The 24,298-nt window shown below is 39.8% G+C and overlaps 1 protein-coding gene across 2 annotated transcripts in view; it reads left to right on the forward strand.

Moving 5' to 3' along the window:
- The window catches only part of tle5 (TLE family member 5, transcriptional modulator), a 44,442-nt gene that overhangs the window by 7,090 nt on the left and 13,054 nt on the right, over positions 1–24,298 (forward strand). For both annotated transcript variants that reach the window (XM_042006017.1, XM_042006018.1), the window contains exons 2-3: positions 12,245–12,333; positions 17,841–17,904. In XM_042006017.1, the coding sequence (XP_041861951.1) occupies positions 12,245–12,333; positions 17,841–17,904 (153 nt within the window). The remainder of the gene's footprint in view (positions 1–12,244; positions 12,334–17,840; positions 17,905–24,298) is intronic.

The following is a 24,298-nucleotide window of genomic DNA, read 5'->3' on the forward strand; positions in this document are numbered from 1 at the left end:
AAAACTCCTCATAGGTCTTTAAGTTTTATTTATTTAATTTTTTTAAGTTAAAATTATTTCTGTCCGTTTTTTGTTTTGCCTGTTAAAATGGACATAATTGGCTGAGGAATGTATCAAGTACACAGTGAAGTATAGCCATTAATCAGGGACTATTTAATGCAATACTTATGTATGGTATGTTGTATAATCATGGCTTGGGATTTACAAGACATTTTATTATGCATATGGTTTGTTGTTCTACTATGAAAATGTACTAGATTTACACAATCATAATTTAATCCACATTTCACTTTACTGTTAAGTGATTAATAAGACAAGAATTCTCACATAATGCCATCCATTTAAAACAAAATAAATTGTTAAAATTGATCCGGGTTACTTTTAAAATGTACTGATATCAAAATTTATTTGCAGCTGCACTTCTTTTATAGCTTGAATCACTTTGCTTTACACAAAACCCTGCAGCAGATTTACCAGAAATAACGTGAATATAAATAAAAACACATGTCAGCTGACTTAAGTCATGCTTTTGGTTTTTTTCTGTTTGCAGAGACGCCTGCGTAAATCTGCATGTGTTTCTGATGCTTCTACGGACAATAGCTGCATGTCATCCTGGAGGTGGAATTTAGTATAGGCTGTCATTTTTTAAATTCATAAGTAACTGACAGCTTTATTTGTGTGGGGAAATCTTTTGTTTCATGCATGCATTATGCTTCTTTAGCATGTGTGTCTTTTTGTTTATGAAGAGAGAAAAATGGGGTAGTAATTAGTTGCAGTTATGTGTTTGCGTGCACGTTCACACACAATTGTGTTTGTGTGGGAGGGAACAAGGGTGTGCAAAGTGGAGAGCTGCATCAGTATTCAGTAATGGATTCCTAGAAGGGGGATGTGGGAGATGTGAAGAAAGGAGGGTGGCGGTGGATGGGTTAAGCCCTCCCCAGAGCAGAACGGTGCGATGGGCTGGAACAAAGCGGCTCGACAGGAGGTGGCTTGATTGGACCAGCCTGGCCAAAGCCAATAGACCTGCCAGAATGCAAGACACTGCACCGGTTAAGAAGGAGAAGTAGCTGCTGTGTTTTTGTGCCAAAGAGCAGTAAAGTCCCCCCTTCACTGAAAGAATACGTCCTCTCATCCCCAACAAAATACCTTTCACTTCGACGATTCACAGGAAGGTAATGAAAACCAGTGGGGACAGATGTCTGCTGGTTTGCGTCCTTTTGTTTACAAAATAGCATGCTGGTAGGTAAGGCCACCGCCTGACTTTACACACTGGGGCTCAGTATTCCCGTCGTTTGTAGACATGAATGATATTTTTATGCTTGATTGTTTCAGCAGAACATCCTGTTGGTTTTGTCACTCAGGTTAATGCATTTTTTTTGATATTTGTTTTATAAAATCCAAAGATTTCCATTAGCCCTCAACATTTCTATGGGGGCTGACGGATGAACCTGTTGCTATGGTATTCTTATAAAAGATTAGCCCAACAGCCAAAGCTTTACATAGTTTTAGCCACATGCTGGCATTTGAGGCTGGGTGGGAAAAAAAGCCATGTTCAGTATAACACTTTTAATTGATCTGATTGGTTGACCTTTAACATCAGGGACACTTTAAGAATAACTTACCTGGTGGGAAATTGGTACTAAACTGAGCAAAAAGATGGACAGCTTTGCAGCTCTGTGTATTTTATAGATTTTTTTAAAACACCTTATAGCAGGACTGATAAATGGCTTCACAAATCTGTCAATGACACCGTCGTGTTCTCCAAACTTTTACATAAATGTTACTTGTAGCTACATTCAGATGTACCCCTAAAGGCCTGTTTATGCTCCTACATCTACATAAAACCCTGAAGCCTGGCCATTTCAGGTTGCCTTTCCTCTAGAACAGGTTTTTACTTCGTCCTCGTATTAAAAACTGAGTACTAACTAGAAACTAACTACTAGATTCTGAGTACAACTAAATACAAGCAAACAAGATAGCAGTTGTGACCTATAATGGAAAACCCCTTGGTAGATCATTCTTACATGAAGCCGACATGTTCAGTTGTCAGATAAAGGAAATTAGTGCATGTGTAACAGGGGCTTATAAAAGGGGACTTTCTGGTTTTATAATTGTGATGTATTCTTTCATATTTAATTGTCTGCACCATACTATCTGTAGTGTTAGATAAAGTAACTCAAAGTTCGATCTAATCTGAATGGAAATGTTGTAAGAATGTTGTAGGTTTCCCTTGTTACTGTTAGGTCTCGCTTATGCTCTATGCTAAATACGCATACAGACACAAACAGAGCCTTTTGTCTCTCTTCAATGTCCTATATGTGCATATTTTGATCTGTGTTCTGAGAGTTTGCAAATGCGCACAATGCGTAAAAAAATGGACTAGTACCACTGGAAACCACGGGTCCGTGTTGTGTGTTATGGACGGGAAACTGCTCCCAAAAGACAATAAGAAACGTAGTCTCTTTGTTTTGTTTTTTTTTTTTTTTTTTTTTTTTAGTAAATGCGGTCTTATCCTGGTGGATACAAGTTTTGAGGCAAGACAGCAAAGTTAAGACATTTTATGACTATGTTTTACAAACAAGAAGCATAAATTGGGCCTTGTTTTGCCTTCTTTGGTTCGGTAAATTTTGGTCACAGCGAGATTAAACTTGCAGTTGTGGAGTCTGTGAGATAGAGGCATCGTTTGTCCATGTTCATGCTGTCAGGTGGACACAAACCACCACCACACAACCAACGGTGTGACCTCATCTTCGGAGGATAATTTAGATGTCATGTCGGGAATCTATTTTGCTGCCTAGCTTCAACTTCTCCAGGAACTTATGGGAGTGGAGCAGAACAAGGTTGACTCCCATAGGCTGTTGTCCCACACATTTCCGCCATGTTTGATCAAATAAATAGAATCACAGCTGATCACCGTGATCGACCAGAAATTTATCGCGATCATTTAGTACGATCATATGATCGCCCAGCCCTAGTACAGCTGCTGCGCAATCCAGAGAAAGAAACAAAGAATCGAAGCAGCAGACCACCACCATCTATTGTGCTGCCTTTTTTTTAAATCTCCTATTAAATCCTATTAAATTTAATCTCCTATTAAATCTCCTATTGTAATTTCCTTCGATATTAGCCATGTTTGTATTGTGTGGAATTGACATTGGAACGAACAGGCAGGGCTAAACGATAAATCAAAATCATGATTTAAAACATTGTAATTAGCAAATCACAAGAAGAGCAACTCAATCTAAGCCAGGTTTCACACCTTCAGCGTCTAGTTTTACACATCTGCTCACTTCAGTTGTAATCCCTGTCATCTCTCTTGTCTTTTGAACATCATAAGACAGCTACCTTCACCTATGAAGGGACGTTGCATTTTCAAACATTCAATCCGTTATTTTCCATTAATACTAGAACCGCCAAGAGAGTAATTTTTAGTTCTTTGGTTTTCAAATGCTTGTATCTCTGTTAAAATACAACCCCTATTTCTCTTAATTCACGACTTTTCCTAAAATTGATCCAGTAAACTTATAGTGAATTTTGGTCATTATGTTATCAAAAGAAAAAGAAATATGAATATTTATACCTAGAACCACCAAGGGGGATCATTTTTACCCTCTCATTTCAAAGTACTATATTCAGCTGTCAGATGTTTTCATGCCACGCCCATTCGCACCACTCCTGGTTGCTTAGTAACGCATGTGCGTTTGACAGCTGTCACAGAGTGAGTAGCCTAAGTAATTTTATGATCATATAATCTGGTGCTAATTTTTAGACATAAATAAATACAAAAGAAGTTTGGTCACAATTCCAAGACCTGAGTGACTGAGGGAGGAGAGGTAATGGTAGGTGTGGGGGAGGAGGAATCGCTGGGGGGGGGGGGAGTGATGACCCGTCATTTTTACCCGGCAACGAATCATCAATTGAGGATGAGGAGCTGATGACTGATGACAGACCAAGGAAAAGGCCCACACTTTGACTAGGGAAGAGTGTTGTGCACAAACTGATGAAACCATTTATGGTGAAGGGGAGAAACATCACCACAGACAACTTTTTTACTTCTCTCTTCATCACTAACTAACTCCTGGCAAAAAAAACAGCAGCCTGGTGGAAACCATTAATAAAAAAAAAGTGCTTCCTGCCTCCCTCTGCGCACCTGAAAGCTGGACTGCATGACACCAAACTGATGGAAAGCGACAGCGCACCGCTCACAATCTACCAGGGAAAGGAGAGGAAGAATGTGTGCATTCCACCTGAGCCGGAGCCAGGAGATGGCCAGTTGCAGTGTTTTATAATATACTGGACATGGCCATCCTGAATGCGTGGGTCCTGTACCGGAGCTGCACTGGCGCAAATTTTCCCCGATGGGACTTCTTCCTGGAACTCCGCAAGCTGCTGCACAACTAGCATGTTTCAAGGCCAGCAAAGACACCGGCAGCACACATCAGGGAAAAGATAAGGTGTATTTACGTTGTGAAGCGTAAGTGTAAAACGAACCAAGCAACCAAAAAATTTACGAAGTGCCAACGTGCAGTGTGACCAGTGCACAGTGTGTGTGCTGATTGTAAGTAATGTGTAAAGAAAGCAACAGGAATGTGAAGCCAGTTTCAAGTGTCATTCCATGTGTATATACTTGATATTTATATTATGAAGTTATATAAATGTGTATGTTCTCATTGTAATGCTAATGATTGTTATAATCAATTATTTAGGCAAAAAGTTATTTTCATGTGTTTGTGTGGATGAACAAGAGCAGCATTTATCTCCTTCTAAAATGAATTAAAATATAGAAATATGTTATTTATTTTAGATATTCTTCTGTTTGACTGTTTTGTTAGTTTTTAAATTCTCCATTATTTTATGTGTATTTTTTTTACACCACTGACGCTGTTGCAGCAGGGGGTGGTACAAATTACCCTTCTTGGCGGTTCTAGTGTTTATGACACATCACTACATCACTTTGAACAATTGCATGAACCTAAAATTTAACTATTTGTATTAGAATTGAAGGATACAGTTGACATAATCTAAGCTTTAACAAGGTTTTATACAGGACATTAGTGCTGGCAGCTGAAAAAAATGAAGATTCCTGTTGTTGGCCATATGCTGGCACTGCTTTTGATGTCTGCTTACTTGTTGCAAACTTTCGTCTAATCTTCTTTTCCTCCCTGCCTTTTGTCCTTCTCTAACTTTTGTAAGTAATAACATTTTTACAAGCAGGCGTCAGTTATCTGCACAATCATTTTGGGTGTAATCTTGAAGCCCTCGTTCTGCAAGCCTGGCTTTAATCTCAGCCATGGTCTCCAAACCCACAGTACTGACAGCCTCACCACTTTCCCCACTTTTGAGAAATTGCCCATTTCCCTTGGCTTCGCAATCTCTACTCTCTGTCCCTGTGGTGCGTGTTATAACATGTCTCCCCCACCTTATGTTTGTGTACTTGTGTGTTTATGTATAGTGCATTTCTTGTGCATAATTTCATTCCAGTGTATTTAAAGTGCCCTGTTTGTGTGTGTTTGTACTGAGCTCTTGGCTGGCCTTGCACAGGGGTCAAGATAGTTCTGCAGAATGAAGAGGGGAGACAAGCCATGCCAATCCTGTGTTTGCAAGGGCACTTCACTCGAAGTGATAAAAGTAGAATAATCCCCTTTTAAAGCGTCTTAACGAGGTCAAATCTGTTGGGCTGCAAGAGGGAGGTGTGTGTATGTGTGTTGTGGGGATAACGCTGCAGAAATGGGGGTAAGCCTCCACTGGGTTTGTGAGAGATAATAATCAAAATCAAATTCCTGGCCGAAACAGGATTAGGCTCTCCCCACGCGCTAAAGCCCCTGTCCAAAGCGGCTGAAGACACAATCCTATTCCTCAGCCTCAACTCTTGCGCACATATAAACACTGGCGGCTAGCACAGCAAAGCTTTCTTTTGGACTAAACAGAGCTGGCCTGGGTTGGCTTGGATATGTGCCAGTTAGCTGTGCCCCTCTCTCAGATCACAGGGCTCATATGCTTTAGTCCAAACACTAATCTGGGATATTTAGATGGAATTGTTTGTTTGGAGCTATTCTTAGATGAAGGATGCTATCCTGTTTGGCACTGATGTATTAGCAAAAGGCTTAAGCCTTCAAGGTCTGGCTCTGTGAATCATGTCACAGTGGATTTTTGCTTTAAGATCTGCCCAGATGGTAAATGGACTTTCCATGTGATCTGTTCCCCAAAACACAGACAAGATATGATCATGTGAATTCTGCATGAAGAAATCTATACTCACAAGAAATAAGGCCTGTTTTTGATCATCTCTCTGCTGTGTCACGTTGAATTGCTCTAATGTATTCCAGAATGTCTCCACATCAAATTTCCACTTTATCGACCTGCTCTCTGCACTTTGTGTAAGTGTATTTATGATGGATCTACTAGTACCAGATTTGGGTATCAGGCCTGATATCATTTCACTTGTGAACTGTGCTCTGTGTCATAAAAATCCTCTGACACAGTTGATCCAGTACAGAAGTGTGGTAACATGATGTTAAACTCAATGAAAGGGGAATTTGGAGTGTCGGTGGCTTGGAGGTATTACATTGCATTATTTTCATTATTGTGCTCACATGCATATTCAGAAAAAGGTGGTTAGGAAGTGACATTGGTGTGTTTTATCTACACAATATACATACCACACACATACCAACCAATCTCACTATCAGAGTCTTAACAATGTCCTGAAAAGGGCTAATAATTCATTTTCTTCTCAACAAAATCACCTTTCTCTTGCTCATTTTAGAAAAGCAGTGTCCTTGAATATTAATTTGTTTGTGTCTGTCTTTTACATCCAAACTTAGCAGTGGGAATGTGTGAGGAACAGAAGAAGCGTATTGCCTACATGGCATCCTTGAAACCTCTGCTACAGAACAGACAACCTGGCAGTGAGAAATAGGCCAACTGTTTGTCATTGTGGATCTTCTGTATTCATGTAAAAGTGGGAGTGAGATAACATCCAGTCATTAGTGACTGATTACAATGCCAAGCCCCCCCCCCCCCCAAAAAAAAACAAAACAAAAACGCACGTATACCACACACAAACACACTCCATCTGAGATGTAAACAGTCAGGCACTGCTCCAGGAAATACAATCCTTCTCTGCAGCTACCCTCAGGCAGGATTTATACTGAGGAGGATGTTTTCCAATGTATCCTGCTGTTATTGTGTGTGTGTGTGTGTGTGGGGGGGGGGGGGGGGGGGGGGGGGTTCTCTCTGCATTTGTGTATGTACTTAGCTTGTGTCTAAATGCTCTTCTGTATTCATTTATTGTTAGTGTGTCTAATCACTATAGTGTGATCTGTATGTGTGTGTATTAAGCTAAGCCCCCCCCTGTAATCTCCATCTCTTCCCGTTGCCTTTGTCGACTGATCTATGGAGCAGAAACAGCCTTAGTCTGATTCTTATTTAAAATAGACATAATGGTTCACAGAAGATTTCACATGGATTGAACCAGATGATGAGGCCAGGAAGGGTGTGTGTATGCGTATTGGGGGGTGGCAATGAGTGGGCTTAAGGTTGGCGGGTGGGGGGGTTGGGGGTGGGGCAGCAATTTCCTGAAACGATGAATCCCATTTATTCGCTGAAGACTGTCTCAATTGCCTCAGCAACCCACAAAGCTTTTTAATGCTTTAATTACGTCTCAAAGGAGCAGGGCAGAATCAAATTAGAGATTGTCCTACATTTAGGTGCTGTGCACACATATGTGTGTGTGTGTGTGTGCTATGCAAATTCTGCATGTAAGGAAGTGTGTGTGGGATGCTGTATCCTTGTGTGTGATTCATTGCAGTGAATATTTGTTCCATTTGCAGCAGGGCATCATACGTAGAGCCTTATAACACATCCACACAGAGATGCAGGCACACAAATATGTTCCTCATGTACAAATTCAAAATCTTTTTTCCCCAAAACCGTTTACCTTGTCTCGGCTATTCCTCTGTAACACTAACAAACACTAACAAAAGCATTCACATGCACACACACACACATATATATGAATATCAACTTAGCCTCTCTCTTGTGCAAACACATATTCATTCACACAGCGTGCAGCCACCTTTTTTGTCACAGCAGATGGCATGTGTCACAATATTACGACAGTATTTCATTAACATTATGGGCATCCATCTGTTGTGCACTCTCAGGGCCCCATAGAGTACCTTGTTTTGGTCACTGGCAGAGAAGGAGATAATAAACATTGTTAGTGCTGCATATTGGATGGGGTTTGGCTAGGACCACGTTCTCTGATTGCGTGGTTGCAAAAGCATGTAACACTGTGAGAGTTGTCCTTCAGACTTTTACACTGGAATTTTTAAAATTAAAATTGATTAAAAACTATGGTGGGATATACCATTTTCTATGATTGTTATATGCAACACATTTTAAAGATGGTCACTGTGGGTTTTGATTCTGTCTTTCTGCCCAACGTGGTGGTTCTCTACATTTTAAAAAATAATAAAGCAAGTTAAATTGACTCTGTTCTCTTTCCATCCTTTTTGCAATACTGTAGGGAACAATGTGTTTTAACATTACCTTCAGCCAAGCTTGCAAATAAATAGCAGCTGACATCCGAATGATGATGACAGGTCAGGAAATGTAACCTTTTTCCTATAGAGCTCTTCCACCTGAAAAATATTTTCAGGTGGAAGGTCAAGTGTAACACTTATCTAGTTTTCCCAGGCAACCAGATGTTGACCATTGCCTGTCAATTTCTTTGATCGTGTGGACCTCACTGGCAAGTTCTGTTCCCTTTAAACACCCAAAAAACGCCATACCTCTTGTCCACAGGGTCAAGGGACTAAAGGCTATTACATACTCTGCAAGAAGGGGTAACTTTTTCTTGTTCTTGAGGCCATGAGAACAAAATGACGTCATTTTGCTCTCACGGATGGGGACATATCAGCCAAGTGAAACTTTCTTCTCATGGACCTACGAGAAGTATTGTGTGATTGGTCGGACATTTAAGGTGGACGCGGTTAATGGAAAAGAATGAAGCGGAAAGTTGTGGCTCCCACATTCCCTCTGATGCGAGGCTGAATGAGTAGTTTTAATGAACAGTGGTGAAAAAGTAAAGAAATGTAAAGAACACACGTGGAATTTAAAGACATGGACACCGTCTTGTGCACAACCACACCCTGCCACGAAAAAGTTTCTCATTAAATATGAAATAACCTAGTCAGCTGTTCATTGCACATAAAAACACTGACATCCCCCTACAGTAATCCATGCCTCGTTGCGGATGAAGCTTCTGATGGAGTATGAATTAACCAGACCAATATGAACCTTGAGTTCATGTTCTTGCAGCCTCGAGAAGTTTTTGCCTCTTGCAGAATATGCAACAAGCATTACTCAATCAAAAGTACCAAGCTTAAAGTACATAGTAACTAAATAAAGGGTTGAAAGACTAGATGACAACTGATAAGCATCAGTTCTGCCTGATGTGGACCTACCATTCAACTAAACCAAAACAAAAAAAAGCCTTTTTGGACACATCATCACACACTTTGGTTCAGAGTTGCCAAAGAAACAGACATAAGCCTGGGAATATATTTGTTTTTGAAAGAAAAGAGGACAAACAAATGTAGAAACCAACATTTGTTTAAATAGAATAGTGAATTTTGTGATGTCCCCAAACATGTGGCCCTGTGTATGTTTGGTTTGTAGCAAAAACAGGAAAAAAGGTAAAATAAGTTTTCTTTTAGAATTTCTTTTTTGTGTCTGATAATATTCACAAGGCGAAGTAAGAAGGAACTTTAAATAAATATGCAACTCTTTGAATGCATTTTAGTGTTGCTACTTTTGCATATAAATGTTTGTTATCAGTGGTAGCATTTTACTTGCCTCTAGCAAGAGTCGTGCTGTAGCTGACTATGCTGAGCAGCAGGCAGTCAGACACATTTATAGTCCTCTATGCTGCCTCACTGGGTGGACAGGTGGGTCCTGTAGATTTGTTGTTTTAGAATGTGACCGCTTCTTTCCTTAAAGTAATTAAATTGGCCTTGTCGTTACGTTGTAAAATCTAGACTGGGTCCTAACTTGAGTTATTAAATAATTTTGTGAGCTCATTGTCCTATTTGGACAGCTTTGCTTGCTATTTTCATCCACTTTGTTGCCATCTTTTTTTAAAATGAGAGGTTACCAGGGTATGATTTAGGTCAACTTGATACTCGATTGCCCTCTTAAAAGAAGCGTCATGCTCTAGTAACTTGTGGCTTTGATGTTTGGTTTATTGGGGTCTGTAGAAAGGTTGTGTTCTTGTCTTTGCTTTCTTCCATTTCTTTCTTTAGCTTTTACATTTGTCTTCTTTTGTTTCATCTTAATCCTCCGACACTTCCTTGCCCTAACTACCTCAGGCCATTGACTAAAACTTTGGTATTTTAAATGTAAACACACTGCGCTTCACAGGGAGGGAATCAGAGCTGAAGCAACAACACTACCCTCTGGCAAAGAGGGCAATCTGGACACACTCACAAAACATGCACACACATTGTGGTGTCAGTTGCAAGGCTTCCTGTTGCCAAGAACCTTGTGCTGATACACACTCTGTGTGGCACAGGCTAATACAGCCGAGCCATTGTTTTCCTGAGTTTGGTACATGCCATACTGCTGAAGAGATAATTGAGAGGGCTATTCTGCTTTACAGGAGGAAGTCTGTCTCTGACCAACAGCCTGTGGACTCGAGGTTCCTGTGTGTTAGCAGCACGATAATGTCAACACTTCACATGACATTTGAAAGTGTAATGGCTGAGGTTACCGTTTGTCATATCCTTGCAAGAGTTTTTTTTCCCCCCTTTTATTCTTAACAGCGTTTTCCTCCAACAATCCTGTCCTGGATGGAAACAGGTCCATTCCTACAATCTGAAGCAATCTTGTTGCTTCACATATCTTCTGGGAAAGGTTGTGCAAATGCAAAGCAACCTATTTGTAGCTGAAAATCTGGATGAATGGCATGTCATGAGGAGAAGGGCACAAAGAAATGGGTCAGTCCTAATGGCAGCGGCTAACTTCCTGCAGTCAGATTTCCAATGCTTTTTTTTTTTCTTTCTAACTTTTAACTGCCACCTGACCCATTATGCAGCCTGCTGAGTAGTAATGAGATTTTGCACTTATTTAGGTTTGATTTTTGCTCTATTCTACACACAACTAGTCTGTCCAGTTCTGCCTGGGGGAAGTAGTCTGAACAGAATTATAATAAGGACTAATAATAACATCCAGACTATCCAAAAGACCTATGACGCTGTTTGCTGTATGAGGGATAGATACTCATGTTGACATGACATGAAGGGAATTTCCTGCAAAGTTTTATAAGAAGTGCTTTTCATTTCAAGACTTACTTATTACACTAATGCCTTACACAGAAGCACCTTGGGAATAGTGGCACTAATGTGAGTTAAAACCATTTAAGATATATATTTTGTAACTAAATCTTTTCTAAATAATGTTCCTATTGTCTTACTATTAAACAGCTTTGATTTGTATTTCTTGTTAAAATCTAATGTTAAAGGTGTGTTCAGTTAAGAGGTCAGATAATGTTTATATATGTTTGCATGTTTTTGTAAAAGATGACATCAGAAACATTTAATTTAAAGCTCGAGGATTGGGCGCAATAAAGAATGTTTAAATAATAATACACATTGGATTAAAGGTTTGATTCAGTAAGTAGTCGTCAGTCAACATTCTGTTAAGGTTTAATGCTCGAGTTATTCTTTGTAATGGCTTTGAGTAATGACTCATGTGGCTGTTTCAGCACTATAAAGGTGCTGCCAGTGCCAGAGCATGGGCAGCTTTCGGCTGGGTTACACCAATAAAGGGTTAACTAGGGGTGTTTTGAAATCTATCTGTGGATTATTATGGCTGTGTCTTGGTTAGACTTGCGTGCAGGCATATGGTTTTACAGTTATTGAGATACATAACAGACCAGTGCATGGCAAAGGATTAAAATCTGGCAGGAACAAAGGGTATACATATTGGGATTTTTTGTATGAACAGTTTTATTTTTTTGTGCACTTGGCCTCATGTATGTGGAAACATACTTGGCAACCATCTACGCTGTAATACTGTAGTCCTTGGACTATGACAAATCGAAAACTGCTTGACTTCATGTTCATGTTTTTAATTAATTCTCTCATCCGGCTCTTTTTCTCTGTTTTTCACCCCATATTTTCTTCATTTGCTCTCCATTTGATTCTCAGTGTTTCTTCTCTTCTTTTTTTCTTTTTGGCAGGCCTCATCGCAGCAGCTGAAATTCACAACCTCTGACTCCTGTGACAGGATCAAGGATGAGTTCCAGTTTCTTCAAGCACAGTACCACAGGTGCAAACAGAAACCCTGATGCACACACACACGTGCACACACATTCTTGCAGATTTGATATGTTGGCAAGTTTATTTCTTTTTTTTAATATAAAATATGCTACAGCATCTAAGCTGAAAAAGCTCTATTGGTATACTTGTATAGCTTTTCTCAAGTCTTTTCTTTTTGCCTCTAAGGAATAATAAAGTACCAACTCAGAGTTCTCAGAACCTGTCAAGTTTGCCATATCTTGTGTTGGCTCAGCTCAAAGTGGGTTTATTTTTTATTTATATTTTTTCCACACCAGTTTCCATACAGTACTCCACAATGACACTTACAGAAATGGAAAAAAAAATGGAAATAAACTCATGCAGCCAAATTAAATAATTAAGCATGGAGTGCCTTGCTCAGTTAACCATGAAGCCAGTGGTTACTGTGAATGAGATCCAGAGTTTTTTTTTTGTAAAGAGGGAATAACCTCATAAAAATTCATATAGCAAAAGGATCAGAAGATACATTCCTCATTAAAAGGCACCTGAACAACTCTTTAGTGTTTAGCTAACCATATCAATATCATTGATTGGAGCATCATTCTGAGCTGATGTTTTTCTTTAACAGAACACAACTCGGAATAGAGGTGAGAAAACAGAGCAATCCTGTGTGATACAAGTTTCCATACTGCTTGGAAAATACTAACTGGAAAAGGCTAACTACAAGTTTATTTTAAAAAAAACACCAAGCCAGGGTTTTGACCTGAGCTCAGTAAAACATCTCCACGTCCTACCTGGTTAAACTTTAATGTTTCTATCAAAAATAATGGGAGAAACAGCCAAGGGAAGGTTTGGTAAGCTTGTGTGGTCATTTCCAAGACTTAAGGCTGTCATTGTTACCATAGGGGGTTTAGGACAGCACTAAGTGAAGGGTCCGAATAGTCTGAATACTTGTGTAAATGTTTTTTTTTTTTTTTTTTTTTTTTTTTTTTGTCACTCCAAAAAGTAGTTTTCACACTGTTGGTGTGAAATGTGTACAGACTGATGAGAAAGGATAAATTCATTCTGCAGCAAGATTACGATATGACCAAAAGATAAGCTAAGAAGAAAAAAATAAAACAGAATTTATGCCAATTTTATTATAATTAGAACCAATTTGTATAAACATCAAGAATTTTTTGTTTAAAAATATTAGATTTATTTGTAATAAAATTTAACATAAACTCAAAGAACTTCTTTATTAGTGTGATAAAATGGAGATGTCTGCTAATGATCTACATAACTCAACTCTACCACAACTCTGTACACTCAGGAAACATTGTTTATTGACTCATACTTGAATCGATCTAGTTTTCCCCCGGCCATAGATCTTCCTGTCCTGCTTAAATACAGCTACAGTTTCAGAGGTCTGAAGTACCTCCAAAGTTTGACCTTCACTGATTTGTTTGATAGCTGTTATAAAGAGGGAGGTGCCGAAGGCATCGCAGCAAGAAATCCTCTCTTTGTGAAAGTGGAATCTTTGAAATCCATCCTCTTTCCGGTGAAGGTTGGTTTGTTCCTCTGTACCTGTACTCCCAGAACCTTTCAGAAGCTTGCCTCAGCCAGTTACAGAGACAGTCAAAGGCACATGAAAGCCTAACATATTTTGAGTAAAATCCCTGCTTGGGTCTGATTGCTCTTGTTTGCGGAGGATTCTGAGGCTGGAATAACACCCTTCATGTCTTTTTCCTCGCTTTTGGTTTTGTTATTCCCATAACAGTGAGCAGCACCGTTTAACCCTCTTCAGAGAGGCAGGGCGCATTTGAAAGAATACCCCTTTTGTCTGAGCATACAGAACATGCATACAGTGCCTATTGACTCAGGAGGAGGGCTGGGATAGGGTGGGGGTGCTTGGGAGTCACAAATGAGGCTTTGTAGCACTCTACTGCTGCGTTTTGCTTGTCTGTTGCTGAAGACTTTAAAAGGCAAATGTACCACAGGCACTCCCCTGGGTATAGTACAGAGCATTGTAGCTGTCGTTGTCTTCCTCTTTCCATCCCCCACCTCCCCTTTTTTCCCCACCTTTTTTTTCGCTCCCCTATTTCACGTGCATAAATAGATCAGGGAATACATAAATCAAAATAAAGATGACAGCAGGAACGATTTAGAGACGGAAGAATCGGCAATAAAACTCCATCAAAGTGTCGTTTGAAAACAGCGGTGCAGACCCTGGGGCTGCTGAGCAGCAATCAGAGGAGGCACAGAGCCAGTCCAAGGTAGGTTGGCAGTGAGGACACCTGTCGTCATGACAACTTGCTACATAGCCTACGCATATACACAGGGACAGCAGAAAGGTTTTTATGTAGGTGTGAAGGGGAATGTTTTGGGTTAGTGGAGACTGCTCATGCACCCACACAGATTGGTAACAGAATAGAATAGCCTCTTATACACCTCCATGTAAGTAGTATCAAATTAGATATTTATTATTTGCCAAGTAAGTAATCATAATCAACTTCATTTTAAAGTGGATTGACATTTTGTTCTCAAACACCAAGACACAGACTCATCGGAACTGCAAGAAGTTCCTTATATATTGTTTTGTTGTAACTAGTACAGTTGTAGCAGGAACGGAAATATAAAATCTAAAAAGCAGTTGGATCAGTGTTTTTTTGAAAAGCAACCAATGCTTCATTGATTCGTATTTGAGATTATTAGTCTTTGTTTATTTAATGTACTGTCATTGCAGACTATTTTTATAAAAGAATAATTTTACTTGTGGCCATTATTTTGTCAGATTCACTGTCTAAAGCAGTAAAAATCACTTCTGGGACTTCTGTGAAAGGAATTGATGGCGGTGAATGAGTAGCTCAGAAACACATTGTTTTCAAATCGGAACACATTAGTTATGCTCTTTGGATATTACATGCTTTTGTGTTTTTGAAAGAGCATGACAGCTGAGATAAAAGCACAAGAAATGTTTCTCTCTCATACTCCTCAAATACTACATCAGAGTTTTATGTGATTCTTTACTATATGGACATTTAAGTTATAGTTTATGAGTGTCAGGATGGAGCTGTTAACCTTGCAGCAATTAGCTCCCAACTTAAAAATTGGCACATTTGTCTTAGTCTGTATAACAGTAGTGACTGGAGGTTCTTCTTTGTACAGTCTCTGCTGTTTCCCCTGTAAATGCACAACTTTATGTTACAGCGTTTTGCAGCTACTCAGGCAGTCTCAGAAATATTTAGGAGGTTGGCTGCTCTTGGTTGTGTAGATGCTGTTGTTGGTCCATTAGCTTTGCTGTTCTGTGGAAGAAAAATCAGATTGGTGAAATGAAGCTGTGTATTAAAATAAGCCCTTTTCTGTCACCTGTACTTCTTTATTATTTACATTTTTGTGCTTTGTTATTTGTTGTATACAGTATGTTTCTCTTGGCCCCTCTCAGCTAATTTTCAACCAGTTAGCATTTGACCAACTGGTAACATAATCTCTGGAACCTGTGCATTGTTTGCATTGTGGAGGACTCTCAGTCACATCCCTCCCAGTCTGGTGAATGTGATATCTCTGGAATACCTTGTGAAAATTCCTTTAACTTTCCCACAGACTTGGAATGTCCTGTAGTGTCTTTACCAGTTGTTGACTGTGGACTGTCTTTTCAGTCCCTGTGGGTTGCAGAAGTGCCTTGTGTATCAGACTTGTACAAATGGGCTGTATTTATATAGCGCTTTTCTAGTCATATGTTGTCCACTCAAAGCAACTACATTCACCCATTCATACACACTCATACAGCACTTCTGTTGTTACTAAGCACTTTTTATCTGTCGCACACATTCAAACCCCAATAGACACATCAGGAGGCAAAGTGAGGCTCAGTGTCTTGCCCGAAGACACTTTAGCATATAGTGACGGGAAGCCAGGAATTGATCCACCAGCTTTTCAGTTGAAAAGCAACTCTTGAACTACAGCTGCCCGTACAACGCTGTTGTATTAACACTATTGGCTCTTTATCATCTTAATGCAAATGTTCTAAGCAGTTATGTGGTGTAGAGGAGGCGGCCATTGTCTTTGTTATAGGGGTGTATTCAGTCTGCGACATCATGTAGATGTAGTATGTGTCACAATAACAATCATAGAAAAGCTAAGACAAAATTGCATCAGTCTGTGTCGTTCACTTCACCTCTCAGTGTTTTGAATGTTGTGGCTGATTGATGTATATTTTCAGCCGGGACAAACATTTTTCTTATCTGCAGCTTGACTGGGAGAATTTGGTGATAAGCTGAAAGACAATACTTTTAGTTTCTTAATGAATTGTGTTTGTTTTTCTTTTGTCAGGAATCCCAGATTTGGTGTGAGAATGTCTGGGTGTTTTTAGCTCATTGATGTACTGTTACTTGAAGGGCATCTCCCTGCATTTTTCAACCCATGCTGCATCTCATTCCAGTTGCCAACAGAGCAGAAAAATAGATGATTTTTGTTTTTTAATTATTATTATTGTAAATGAAAACATCTGAATGAAGTAGAATCTAAACCTTAATCTGGATTATTTAGATATCAAATAAGACAATTAAAAGTGTTTTAGTGTTACTGATTGTACTTATAAACTTCAGAACAAGAATGAAAGCAACAAAACCTGAAAATCCAGCATCTGTGTGTGATAATTATAGAAGAAGCACAATACTGTTCGAATTAGTGAGCTCACATCATTGGCTGCATGTAACTCTGTGTTCAGTCTGCTAGTTTAGACTAAGCAAGGAGAATCTGCCAGCACTCACTATAATCGAGCTGTCATTCCTGCAGACAGCTGAGAAGAACATCCCAGCATAAATATCCACACACCATCAAACAGGGTACAGATTTATCCTGAATCTAAAACCCCACGCCATGTGTCTCTGCATATTTTGTTGAGTCATCAGAGTAGATGATGCCTTCTGAGACTGGCACGTTCTAACTGGTTGCTTCAGTCAAAACCATGAAGGAGTTCTTATTTTTTAAACCAATTTTACTTGACAATAAGGCTGACTTGTTGACATTTTCTTTGTCCTGTAACCTAACATGATATCCGCACTAACATGATTACAACTAATTGGTTGTCGCAAGGCCTGGGTCACAGAAAACCCTTTAACACTATGTTTAGATGTTTTGCATGACTGCCTCTTCTCTGAAATAGAAAGCAGATATTTTGACTGAGCTCAGTTCTGCAGCTCAAAGCTAGTTCATCTCTGCAGACCCCAACTATTTCAACCCTGTCCTGTCAATCAACACCTGTCAATCAACACCTGTTAAATGCAGTGAAAACACTTCCACTGACTTGTAAAGGTGAGGATGTTGGTGGTGATGATGCTTGAGGTGATAACGATATAGATATTAGTGGCGATGGAAATAAAGATGAAGGAGGAGGTTTTAGCAGTGATGAGAATGATGACAGTGCCAATGGTGAAAGGGGAGGTAATAATGATGAAGGGGTTAGTAAAGTTACCTGTTGTCAGCACTTTAGAGGAAAGACTGTCAAGCTGAAAAACAAGGGCTGACTCCATCCTTCTCCTCTCCCTCTCTCTCCAGTTTGAAGCTTGAATGTGACAAGTTGGCAAGTGAGAAGTCAGAAATGCAGCGCCATTATATCATGGTAAGTTGACCTGTGTTTGTGTGTGTATTTTGTGCATCAGATGTAATGATCTATATCCTTAAATAGGATTTGTCACAGTACCTACACCAAATATTATACTTGATTCTTGTCCAAATATCTGTTTTCTTACAGTTCTTGATGTAAATTTAAAATTTATATATATAATATATATATAATATATATATATAATGTGTGTGTGTGTGTGTGTAAATGTACCCACATAGCTTACTTTCTCTCTATTTCTGGAAATACAGTGTATGTTACACCTCTCTCCCCAACCCCCTTTATTTCCATTGTTTTTCCCTGATCGCTTTACACACATAAATGTTCCCACACACGCACACACAGATGTGCTCGCCTGCTCCCTGCTTCACCTCAGGGATAATCTCATTGTTGCTGGCCGAAGCTGTGTAGCCGTCTGATGTTTTGCCTCTAATTGATCCTCTGACTGGCTTTAATCTCATCTAATCTGCGCCGCCGCACTGCTCTCTTCACAATCAGCAGGCCAGTAGAGATACACAAACTCTACACACACATCCTCAGTGTGTCTTTCAGCACACACAGTTTTGCACTCATGGTCAGAAATTGTCTGCCTTTCCCAGCTACAAGGATTCAGACATTCCCAGCAGAATTTATGAAAAAGTAACACAGATTTTCAAATGCAGAAAGGTCTTATTCATTTTGTGCTCTTTTACATTTTGCACAATTAATTATTGAAAATATTCTGAAGTATAGGTGATTGTTGACTTGAGCACTTGCATGGTTTGAAGAAACCCAGCTTCCCCTGTTACTCAAGTTTGTTTGATTTCTTTGATGGTCAGGAAAATGTTGAGCAGAATGTTTCCTAGCCCACAGGCTGATGTTATCAAAGTAGTGAAGGGAAACTTAGGGTTTTTATCCATGTTTGGTATCTGTACTCATCTGTTTGTATTTCTCTTTGATGCAGAGTACAACTTGGTACCTTTTCATGTTATTTTAGTCTTGTTACAAACCTAGTTTGTAAGCTACATTACTCCACAGTATTAAATACAGTAATTTTACAAGTAAAATTAGGAGATGGCTGCATTTTTTTCCTTTGGAAGCAGTATGCTGGGATTTGGAGTCATAATTGTTGTTTTTACACGTCTGTATGTAGACACATTTAGATTGTACCTGAGCTGTAACACAAGGGAGACCACTTATAACATAACTCAGTGGTGACTGATGCCCATGAGCGCAGCAGTGAAACCAGCAAATGACAAAAATCTTGTAAATGTTGATTTCATTTATATGAACAACTGTTATTATAACATAGCTGAATGTATCAACAGTGACAAGTTTATAGAATAGGTTCATGTCATGTCATTAGATGTGACTCTAGGTTACACCTCACCTTTTACTCATTTAAAAACAAAGAGAGCAGATTAGAGATGGGGAGGAAGTGTTGTGTGAGCCACTGTACCAACAGATTAGCAGGCTCAGTTTTCTTTTTACAAATTTACAAAAAATAAAGAGAAGGGCCAGTTGTTCTGCTTCATTCATCAAGCTAAATCACACTCCTTGCTTCACTTGCCTTTGTGGTTAATCAGGGTTAAATGTCCAAAAAGGTGTATTAAAGACGTAAATAATGTGTCTCTGCTTACTTGTAACAGGATTCATGTTGGATTCTACACTTTAGTTTCATCCATCCTTGTATTTTTTTTTTACTACAAATGATTACAAAAAGAAATCTGTGTATATGTATCTGTCCATACACAACTAGAATGTTTGCTGGGGTCTTTATTACTTCAATTTTCTTGACATAATTTAAAAGGCAGGGACTTTTAAATTATTTATTGCTTTGTATACATAAATTTTCTTGGTATGCAAATGAGGTGTATTTAGAAATATCAGGAAACAGTGACTTATGCCCTTCATTAAGCCGATATGCAACAGAGGAATTAGAAAACATAATTATAATTAATCTTTAACAGCTGGTTCCCTGTTAATAATTTTGGTGTTCTTCTATTCTATTCTATTCTATTCTATTCTATTCTATTCTATTCTATTCTATTCTACAGTCAATTAGCAGATGCTTTTTATCCAAAATGACTTACATTTGAGAGTAAGAACAACACAAGCAAGAATTCGAACAAGATGGGACATCATAATTAAGTTGTAGTCAGACTGCTGTGAGTCCAGTTGGACCCAGGTGTGGTCATGTAGTGCTAGAGGCAGTGCATATAAATCATATATTTTTTGTTTGCTTGTTTTGTTTGTTTTTTTTTTGTAAGTCATTTTGTTTAAATACAAGATCACGATTTCATCAACAATATCAACTTGGGCATAAGTGCACACAGCTTATTCAGTACTTGGTTGAGCCAAAGAGCTGGACTAATCTTTCTAACTCATTCTGTTGAGTAGAAGAGTTAAGCTAAGTGCTGAAATGCTCCTTAAACAACTGAGTATTTAGCTTGCTTTTAAAAGTAGATAAGGACTCTGCGGATCGGACGGAGTTTGGTAGATTGTTCCACAACCGACGGACAACAGAGGAGAAGAGTCTAGCTCCTGATATTGCGCCACGTTTTGGTGGGAGCACTAGGCCAGAAGCAGAGCTTTGAATTTGATGCGTGCTGCAACTGGAAACCAGTTAAGAGCGATTAGCAGCGGAGGGACATGAGCTCTTTTGGGCTGGTTGAAGACCAGACGTGCTGCTGCGTTCTGGATCATCTGCAGAGGTTTAACTGAGCATGCATGCAGGCCAGCCAGTAAGTAGTTGCAGTAGTCAATGCGCAAAATGACCAGAGACCTGAACCAGGAGCTGGGCCATGGGTTCAGTCAAGTAGAGTTTGATCTTCCTGATCTTCTAGAGATCAAATCGGCAAGATCGAGCAACCAAGGTAACATGGTCCTTAAAGGTCAGCTGGTTGTCTACCATGACACCAAGAGACGTAGGCACAAGCGTGATAGAGTCAAGCTGCACGCTTATCTGTGGCGGTAAGGAAGGATTGGCTGGAAAGACAATAAGCTTGGTCTTGGACAGATTTAGCTGAAGGTGGCGATCCTTTATCCATGCGGAGATATCAGCAAGGCATGCTGATATTCGCATTGAGACGGTTGAGTCATCAGGTGGGAAAGAAAGTAAAAGCTGAGTGTCATCTGCATAGCAGTGGTAGGAGAAACCATGAGAGTTAATGACTGCATCAAGTGAGGAGGTGTATAGTGAAAAGAGAAGAGGGCCAAGCACAGAGCCCTGAGGTACCGTTGTTGTCAGCCCATGTGATCTGGACCTTCCCCTTTGCCAAGATACTTTGTGAGGTAGGACATAAACCACGAGAGGACAGATCCTGAGATGCCAAGCTCCTAGAGTGTGGAGAACAGTATATGATGGTTGACCGTGTCAAAGGCAGCAGACAGGTCCAGCAGTATAAGGACTGAGGGTTGACCAGCGGATCTGGCAGGCTGTAAGGAATCAGTAACTGACAGGTGAGCAGTTTCAGTAGAGTGGCCTTGCCTATAGCCAGATTTATATGAATCAAACAGGTTGTTGTCTTGAAGGAACTGTGAGACCTGACTGAAGACGGCACACTCTAGTAGTTTAGACATGAATGGAAGCAGTGAGACCGGCCGGTAGTTTTCAACCTGGGCTGGGTTGGGTATGGGTTTCTTCAGCAGCTGGGTAACCCAAGCTTGCTTGAAGGCAGAGGGAAAGACACCAGATTTAAGAGAGGGGTTGATAATATGGGTTACTGCAGTTTTGATTGTAGGTAAAATGCTCTGCAGGATGTCAGAGGGAACAGGATCAAGTGGACAGGTCTTGGGTTTTGAGTTGACTAGAAGTTTAGAGACTTCGTCCTCATTTAACGAGGGGAAAGAGCAAAGTGAGGCACCAGTAGCTGGTTTGGTAAGGCTGAGTTGGTCAGGCTCAGGGAATTGGTTACTGATGGTAGCGACCTTTTCAGTGAAGTAGGAAGCAAACATTTCTGCAGTCAGCACAGTGGGAGGCTGAGCAGGTGGTGGAGATAGAAGAGTTAAATGCCATGAACAGTTGTCGTGTGTTTCGAGCATTGCGGATCTTGTTCTGATAAGTTTTTGCCAGTACTCAGACAAGTTAGCATGCTCTTTTGATTTGCGCCACTTTCTTTCTGCAGCCCTGAGTCCAGGTGTTCCCATAGGTTGTGTGAATGCAATCCAAAGAAAAGAAAAAACAAAGCTAAATGAAATCCTGTTGTTGTCCCTAGGAGAGCTGCTTAGTCTCCTTAACCCTCAGCTTTATGATAGAACTTGTTTTCTCTGAAAGCTGTTTGCTCTTTTGTACGATTTTCTGACAGCAAACAGGAAAAAAAAAAATTTAAAGTGTCATGGAAACGGTGGGTCGCTCTCTGACCACCTTGTCACAAATCCATTGTGATATAAATCTTTACTTATCTTCAGGCATTTGGCATTTAAGAATGCAAATGTCCACATTATTTGCTTACAACTTATAGGTTTCCAGTATAGCTGCTTTGACACGTACAATGAAAATGTCCAAAACATCTGCTCTGGTCATTGTGCAGAGATTTTTTGAGCCAGCTCGGTAATAACCAGCGAACGAGCCAGTATGCAAGCGTGTCTGCACATATTACGGGGCATTTGCTGCAGCTGTGAATGTGAGCTTTGCTCTTTCTGCTGATCTGTATGCTGCTATCTGCTCACTCCTTGTTATTGTGGACTAATGGAGATATGATAAACATTCATATCAATACATTAATGAGCCTCATCTGCTACCCTCAATGTGTCGTAAAGAAAACTGCAATTTCCACAGCACAATTTCTGCATCCCATGCTGCCTCCTGTATGCTCTAAAAGGCATTTCCTCTGGACCTCTTACCTTTGATTTCCAGCTAAAAGTCCATCTCCAGCACAAAGCCTGCCCTGCAATGTGTGTGAATAGTAACAGCAGAAAAAGTCCAGCTTTCTAGAAAATTCTGTGTTGATTTGTGGAAATCAACACAGAGCATATATAAAGTTTCAAGGAGTCTCATCTTCCATTTTTCGATTTGCTGATAACAAAACATGGATCATGTTTGCCTGACATTGTGCTTTGTGTACACTCAAGACAAAAGCCCCCTTGATCCCCGTATATTCACTTTTTTTCCCTTTCTTTCCAACATGCTACAGTCCTAATTAGGTCCATAATTCTTTGATGTATGAATATACACAGGGCTTTGCTTGGGTTATAATCCAATTGTTCATGGACACAGATGGATCTTTGGTTGTAGCCATCTTTAGATTTAGCTCCAAATATTACTATAAAATTGAACTACAAATGCAATATTGCTGAGCCTTTCTCTCAGTCTGCTTTAAACACACACACACACATACATTCAACAATGCTCATGCATTAACACACCAATGCACAGACACATCATGAACACACAAACACACGCACACACTTCCACTCCATCAGTAGCAGGCCCAGTCTTGTATCCCCATAGCGACCTCCCCACTCCTCCTCTAATAGCATATCAGGTTGCCCCTCTCCCCCGGCCAGCAGCAGCACCTCCATTTCCCCAGTGCTGTAATTACTTTAGGGAGCTTCCGCGTGGGCAGCTACGGAGAAGAGTACAGCGTGCGTGTGTGTGTGATTAATGTGCATGCACACCCATTCACACACAAGATACTGTCAGCGTGAGATTGAACAGAAAACAACAACGCTGTGTGTGTGTGTGTGTGAGAGAGAGATCAGTGTGTTGTTTGTTTTCCAGTGACAGAGCCAGACCCCTGCAGACAGAGTGGGTGATTAACAGGGTTGACGCCTAGAAGGTGGCCCTCTTATTAACAATGAACACACACACATACATACACACACAAATGCATTCACATAGAACAGCAGCTCTTTTTCTACCATCTCTCCTTTTCTTTCCTCGTTGCTTTTTCTCTTTGTGTGTGTGCATGTAGGTGTGTTTCTGTGGGAGTACATGTGTAGAATCAGAGTCAAAGAAATGCAACCTATTATGATGTAAATGTGCCATAATGAGCTGAAGTTTCATTTTGAAGCATAACTGCATATATTTTAATTGACTTCATTTTGTTTTTACAGCGAGCACTGCTTTCCATTTTCCAAGGTCCTTGAAAACATTGTTCCTTCCTCCTTTTTATTTTATAATGCACTGATCCACACGCACATTTATTCAACTTTGCTAACTATATTAAAAGTTTGTCTTAATTAACAGCACTGGGATGGTTGCTATTTGAAGACTATGCTTTTGTGCTTTCTCTTAATAATTATGAAGGTGTTCTGCAAGCAGTTACCAGGCAGGACTTAAAAGCAAGCACATACCTACTGCTGAGAGGTGTATTTGAGTTTTAATGACACTTTATAATATATAATGTATAAGTAAATATTACTGAACAAAGAACTGCTTGTCTTAGCTGCCTACAAGAGATAAGGTTTG

This window comes from Melanotaenia boesemani, chromosome 14 (genome assembly GCF_017639745.1).
Source record: "Melanotaenia boesemani isolate fMelBoe1 chromosome 14, fMelBoe1.pri, whole genome shotgun sequence".
Taxonomy (NCBI): Eukaryota; Metazoa; Chordata; class Actinopteri; order Atheriniformes; family Melanotaeniidae; genus Melanotaenia; species Melanotaenia boesemani.